This window comes from Carlito syrichta, unplaced genomic scaffold, assembly GCF_000164805.1.
Source record: "Carlito syrichta isolate Samal-C Ts95f unplaced genomic scaffold, Tarsius_syrichta-2.0.1 Scaffold298000, whole genome shotgun sequence".
In the NCBI taxonomy this organism is placed as follows: Eukaryota; Metazoa; Chordata; class Mammalia; order Primates; family Tarsiidae; genus Carlito; species Carlito syrichta.
Window position 1 is genome coordinate 5057 of NW_007242096.1, and position 6954 is coordinate 12010.

At 52.7% G+C, this 6954-nt stretch overlaps 1 protein-coding gene across 1 annotated transcript in view; it reads right to left on the minus strand.

Moving 5' to 3' along the window:
• TULP1 (tubby like protein 1) overlaps positions 1-6954 on the minus strand; it is a 17374-nt gene that overhangs the window by 5052 nt on the left and 5368 nt on the right. The window contains exons 7-11 of the mRNA XM_008054690.2: positions 4333-4338; positions 4077-4247; positions 3821-3933; positions 1673-1784; positions 1502-1600 (exon numbers count right to left, since the gene is read on the minus strand). Coding sequence (XP_008052881.1) covers positions 1502-1600; positions 1673-1784; positions 3821-3933; positions 4077-4247; positions 4333-4338 — 501 coding nt within the window. The remainder of the gene's footprint in view (positions 1-1501; positions 1601-1672; positions 1785-3820; positions 3934-4076; positions 4248-4332; positions 4339-6954) is intronic.

Consider the following 6954-nt stretch of genomic DNA (forward strand, 5'->3'; position numbering starts at 1 on the left):
CGGCCACTGCACTCCAGTCTGGGCGACACAGTGAGACTCCAACTCAAAAAAAAAAAAATACAAGTAAGCCAGGCGCGGTGGCTCATGCCTGTAATCCCAGCAGTTTGGGAGGCACAGGCAAGAGGATTGCTTGAGCCCAAGGGTTTGAGACTAGCCTGGGCAACCTGGTAAGGGGAGGGGATGTCCTAGGACTAAGCAATTCATGTCCTGACCCAGGACATCTGTACAATAAATTTTTAAAAATTAGCCGGGCATAGTGGCACGCGCCTGTGGTTCCAGCTCCTTGGTAGGCTGAGGCGGAAGGATCGCTGGAGCCCAGCAGGTTGAGGCTGCGGTTGCCGGGAGCATGCCACTGCACTCCAGCATGGGCGACAGAGTGAGACTCTGACTCAAAAACAACACACACACACAAGTCATGTCACTCTTTTGCTCAAAACCCTGCTAGGACTCCCTATCTCCCACCTCATCTCCCTCTAGCCACACTGGCTACCTTGCTGTTCCTCAAATCCACCAGGCACCCTCCTGCCTCAGGGCCGTTGCTCTGGCTCCCTTCCCTCTGCCCAGATGCTCTTCCCACAGATACCTGCACGCTTGCTGCCTCACAGGGAAGGTGATCTGTATTTAATATGGAAATCACTGATCATGGTATTTAATATGGAAATCACAGATGACAGCATTTAATGTGGAAACCTACACACACACACACACACACACACACACACACCCTTGTCCTCTCCCCTCCTCCATTTGACCTTTTCTGTCTTTCATGGCACTTGTCACCTTCTAACATGCTCCATAATTTGCTTTTTTTTTTTTTTTGAGTTGGAGTCTCGCTCCGTCACCCAGACTGGAGTGCAGTGGCACGCTCCCGGCCACCACAGCCTCGACCTGCTGGGCTCCGGCGATCCTTCCACCTCAGCCTTCCAAGAAGCCGGAACTACAGGTGAGCACTACCACCCGCCTGGCTCATTTTTTATTTATTGTAGAGATGAGGTCTCGCCAAGTTGCCCAGGTGAGTCTCGAACCTGCGGGCTCAGGCATTCCACTCACCTCAGCCTCCCCAAGCGCTGGGATTACAGGCTGAACCACCGAGCCTGGCCCATAATTCGCTTTTTATCACGATGACTGTCCCCTCCCACTAGAAAGCCCTCAAGAGGGCAGAGCCTCCTTTAGTCCACTGATGTCTTCCGGCTGCCTAGAATGATGTTTGGCACTCAGTGTGTGTGTTCAGTGAAGATGTGAATGGATGTAACATGTGAATTTGATGTAAACTCAGAAAAAACCTCCAAAGCCCACTATGGTTATTTTAGTGAATCCCACCACCCAAAACCCACCACATCCATGCCACAGGTTGCCAGAATGAATTTGCGCTGGAGGGTGACACACGTGCTCAGGGGCCTTGGTGTGGGGTACGCTGAGCCCCCGCCCCTCTGTTCCCCAAAGTGGGTCTCACAGGGAGCAGGACCCCCAGGGACAGGGGCCAGGGAGGTACAAAGCTCACATTTCGGGGCCGGATGGGGACCCTCTCGTTGTCCGCACTCATGCCAGGGATGATGACAGTCATGCGCCGGGGACCGCGGAATCCCAGCACGTTGGTTTCCTGGGAGGGAGAGGCCCGTGAGGCCAGCCCCTGGGAGTGGGGAGGCCAACCTGGGAGGAAGGGGGTTCTCACATAGATCACAGCTGCCAGCTCCTGCCGCAGGCTCTCCACGTTACTGCTCCCTCCACGCTGTGGGTTCTGCCCGTTGTCAAAGACAGTGAAGCGGTTGCCCAGGAGGTTGGACCTGTAAGCAGTGGGGAGCTGACGGGGTCCCACGTCCCTGCCCAAACCCCTCCGCACAGCCAAGCAATCTCCAGTGCTTCCTGTGTAAGGGGAGGGGGTGTCCTAGGACTGAGCAATTCATGTCCTGCCCCAGGCTTACCCCTACGGGAAGGTTTTTTAACAAGCTGGATTTACAAGGAGACTAGGCAGTGTATAAATGCCAGCTCCATCTCTAACTAGCTGTGGGATTTTAGGCAAGTTACTTAAACTCTGAGCCTCAACTTCCTCATTCATAAAATGGGCATAACAACAGTATTTCCCTCATTTGGACAACAAGAGGATTAAGTGGGTTAATATTTGTAAGTCATTTAGAACTATGCATGACAAAGAGATAGACCTTTTAAAATTTTTGTTAGGCAGGGCTCAATCAATGACTCAGCCTGTAATCTTAGCATTTTGGGAGGTCGAGGCGAGTGGATTGCCTGAGCCCATGGGTTCGAGACCAGCCCGGGCAACTTAGCGAGACTTCCTCTCTACAATAAATCAAAAAAATTAGCCGGGCATGGTCGCGTGCGCCTGTAGTTCCGGCTACTTGGAAGGCTGAGGCAGCAGGATTGCTTGAGCCCAGCAGGTCAACACTGGGATGGCTGTGAGTGTGCCACTGCCCTTCAGCCTGGGCAATGGAGTGAGACTCCAACTCAAAAAAGTAAATATAAGCCGGGCTCGGTGACTCAGCCTGTAATCCCACGCCTCTGGGAGGCTGAGGTGAGTGGATTGCCTGAGCCCGTGGGTTCGAGACCTGCCTGGGCAACTTGGTGAGACCTCATCTCTACAATAAATCAAAAATTAGCTGGGGGTGGTAGCGCGCGCCTGTAGTTCCAGCTCCTTGGAAGGCTAAGGCGGAAGGATCGCCGGAACCCAGCAGGTCGAGGCTGCGGTGGCCGGGAACGGCCACTGCACTCCAGTCTGGGCGACAGAGTGAGACTCCAACTCAAAAAAAAAAAAAAAGTAAATATAAAAATAAAATAAAATTTTTGTTAAGAGCCGGGTGTGGTAGCTCACACCTATAATCCCAGCACTTTGGGAGGCCGAAACGAGAGGACTGCCTGAGCCCGTGGGTCCGAGACCAACCTGGGCAACATGGTGAGACCTCATCTCTACAATAAATCAAAAAGTTAGTCAGGTGTGGTAGCATGTGCTTGTAGTTTCGGCTAGTTGGAAGGCTGAGGCTGAAGGATTACCTAAGCCCAGCAGGTTGACGCTGGGGTGGCCATGAGCATGCCACTGCACTCCAGCCTGGGCAACAGAGTCACTCCAATTCAAAATGAAATAATAAATAAATAAAAATAAAATAAAATTTTTGTTAAATACGTAAATAGGCCGGGCACGGTAGCTCATGCCTGTAATTCCAGCACTTTGGGAGGTCAAGACAGGGGGATCACAACATAGGGAGACTGCATCTCTACCAAAAGAAAAATTAGCTGAGCATGGTGATGGTGACGCCTGCCTGTAGTCCTAGCTACCCAGGAGACTGAGGGGGAGCAGCAGTTCCAGTCTGCAGAGAGCTAGGATTCCAACACTGCACTCCAACCTGGGCGACAGAGTGAGACCCTGTCTCAAAAAATAATAATAATAATTAAAATAAGGCCTGATGCAGAGGCTCACCTCAAGCAAGGCCACTGGACCAGCAGTGTGGGAATCACCTGGGTGTGGGTTAGAGACGCAGACCCCACCCCAGAGCCACTGTGTCATTTTTTTGTTTGTTTGTTTGTTTGTTTTTTTGAGTTGGAGTCTCACTCTGTCGCCCAGACTGGAGTGCAGTGGCCGCTCCCGGCCACCACAGCCCCGACCTGCTGGGCTCTGGCGATCCTTCCGCCTCAGCCTTCCGAGTAGCCGGATCCACTGAGTCATTTTAACAAGGCAGGTGATCCGTGCACATCATAGTGTGAGAGGTCCTGGCTGGGAGACATTCCCAGAGTGTCCAGCGTGGTGGGCCCGGCCCCATAGGACAAGACGACTGGCCAAGGCCCTCTTGCTGACCCCAGCCCCCAGCCCCACCTCAGCTTCCCGATGAAGTTCTCCCCTCCTCGGGACAGGTTGGTGGGGTCGCTGGAGATGAGGTAATTGGCCGTCTTGCTCCGTTTCCGTTTCCTGCCAGCTAAGAGGAACACCTGGGGAGAAGGGGCGACAGGTGAGGGCATGGGGAAGAGGTGGGAGAGGACAGAGGTAAACCACGGGGAGAGAGGAGGCCCATGGGTCCCATGGCCCTGGCCGGCCCCTCAGGGCTCCCTGCCAGCCGCCTCTCCCCACCCACCTTCTTCTCCGTGTCCAGGTGCAGGAAGTAGGAGGGATACATCCCCCGATCCATGCCCTTCTTGTCACGGGTCAGCCGGCAGCGCACCGTGCGGCCCTGCGGGGCGGGCCGGAGCACAAACTCCCGGGGCTCGTCCACCTCCACGGGGGGCGACGGGGCCCTCTCCTCCTTCTGGGTGGGGGCAGAGGGCAGGGCGCATCAGCCTCAGAGCGCCAGCCCCCCCGCCCACAGCAGCAGCGCTGGCAGGACAACTCACCGCTTTCTGCATGAGGAGAGAACAGGGAGACTGGCTAGAGCACAGCTGTTCCTTGAGGCTGGGCCACCTCTACACCCAGGACCCCAGCAGCCCACACAGCTATGTCAGGAGGCTCTGGAGGGCCCAGCAACTTTTTTTTTTTTTTTGAATCAGGGTCTCACCCTGTCACCCAGACTGGAGTGCAGTGGCACGATCATGAGGACTACAGCTCACAGATGAAAATCACCACCACATGCGGCAAATTTTAAAAAGTTTTTGTAGAGATGAGGTCTTGCTACATTGACCAGGCTGGGCTCAGACTCTTGGGCTCAAGCAATCCTCCTGTCTCAGCCAAAGTGCTGGGATTACAGGTATAAGCCACCATGTCTGGCCTCAGTGACATTCTTATTCTCTTTAGCTCGTGGTTAAGATCCCAGGCTTTGGAGCCAGAACAGCCTGGTTCAAATTCTGATTCCACCATTGACTGTCCATCACGTTTGTTACCTTTTTACCACACAGTGACTCAGTGTTCTCACCTGAGAAGCAGGTACAGTGGGGATGGATACCTGGGACAGACCTTACTTATTTACAACCTTAACAAACACTTGTGCAAACTCTACCAATGTGCCATAGTTCTCAGCACTTTTCAAATATTAACTCATTTCATCCTCATATCAACCTGCTGTAGTAGCTGTCCCCATTGTACAGATGGGGAACTGAGGCTTAGAGAAGTAACTTGCCCAAGTTCACATAACTAGTAAGAGATGAAGTCTTTAAAAAGACATCCCCCCAGCTGGGCTCAGTGGCTCACACCTGTAATCCCAGTACTTTGAGAGGCAGAGGTGAGAGGATTGCCTGACCCCACGGGCTTGAGACCAGCCTGGGCAACATGGCAAGACCTCGTCTCTCCAATAAATCAAAAAATTAGTCGGGCGTGGTGGGCGCCTATAGTTCCAGCTACTGGGAAGGCTGAGGCGGAAGGATCGCCTAAGCCCAGCAGGTCGATGCTGCAGTGGCTGTGAGTGTACCGCTGCGCTACAGCCTGGGCAACAGAGTGAGACTCCGACTCAAAATTTGGGCAATGTCCCCTTCACAAACCTGGTGCCCTTCGTTCCCATGTCCCATGCCTCAAAGGAGGGGAGCTGAGATTCTAAGCCCGACTTTCCCAACAAGAGAGAACATGGACTGCCAGTCCGGGGTGGCACTGGGAGGTTAAATGCTATTTGTGAGCCACTAAGAAGCACTGCCATACTGTGGCCGGCCACTTCTTGTGGAGGACACGCTTGCAGTGTGTGTGAGGCAAAGCTGGTGTAGGACAGAAGGCCCTTAGCTCGGGGGCAAATGACCATCGATTCGCCACCCTGAGCTGCTCCAGAAAAAACTTGGGAAACACAAGACTGTGTTTGGAATGCGATGTGGAGAAAGCCAGGGCTTATTCAAACATAGCCACAGCTGTGCATTTCCAGAGCCTACTGTATTGAAGGCTGCTCTGAAGCTATAGTCCCCCTGGGAGATATTAAACGGGCCTTTCAGTTTATACATCAGCATCTGGTGATCTTGGTTAATGTGAATCAATCCCCAAAGACCTGATCACGCCTGCACAAACTAATAAACCCACAAAGCTAAAACCCAGGCCACACCCTTGTAGTGATCTCTCCACTGGGGGAAACCCATGTCTCAGATGGGCTTTTTCTCTCTCGGTGGGACCTCTTTCTCCTGCTTACTCTAGCTGACTTGTGTTGGTGCCCAAGTACTGTTCGTAGGCAGGGACAATTCAAAATATTGATAATTTTTTTTTTTTAGGGATAGGCTCTTGTTCTGTCGCCCAGGCTGGAGTACAGTGGCACAATCACAGCTCACTGCAGCCTCGAGCTACTGTGTTCAAATGATCCACTCACCTCAGCCTTCAAAGTAGCCAGGACTACTTACTACCGGTGTTCAACACCTGGCTAGTATTTAAAAAATTTTTTTGTAGAGGCCGAGTGTGGTGGCTCACACTTACAATCTCAGCACTTTGGGAGGCCAAGGCGAGAAAGGATTACTCGAGCCCACAGGTTCAAGACCAGCGTGGGCAACTTGGTAAGACCACATCTTTACAATAAATTAAAAAAATTAGCCAGACATGGTGGCACATGTCCGTAGTTCCAGCTACTTGGAAGGCTGAGGCGACAGCAGGTCGAGGCTGCAGTGGCTGTGAGTGTGCCACTGCACTCTAGCGTGGGTGACAGAGTGAGACTCTGACTCAAAAAGAAAAAAGAAAATTTTTTTGTAGAGATGGGGAGAGTCTTGTTATGTTGGTCAGGCTGGTCTCAAACTACTGGCCTCCTGGCTGGGCATGGTGGCTCACACTTATAATCCCAGAACTTTGGGATGCAGAGGCGCGAGGATTGCCTGAGCCCACAAGTTCGAGAATAGCCTGGGCAACTTGGTGAGACCTCGTCTCTACAATAAAACAAAAAATTAAGTCGGGCATGGTGGTGCATGCCTGTGGTTCTAGCTACTTGGAAAGCTGAGGCAGAAGGATCGCCTGAGCCCAGTAGGTCGAGGCTGTAGAGGCCATGAGCGTGCTACTGCACTCCAGCCTGGGTGATAGTGAGACTCCAACTTAAAAAAAAAAAAAAAAGGAGCCAGGCTCGGTGGCTC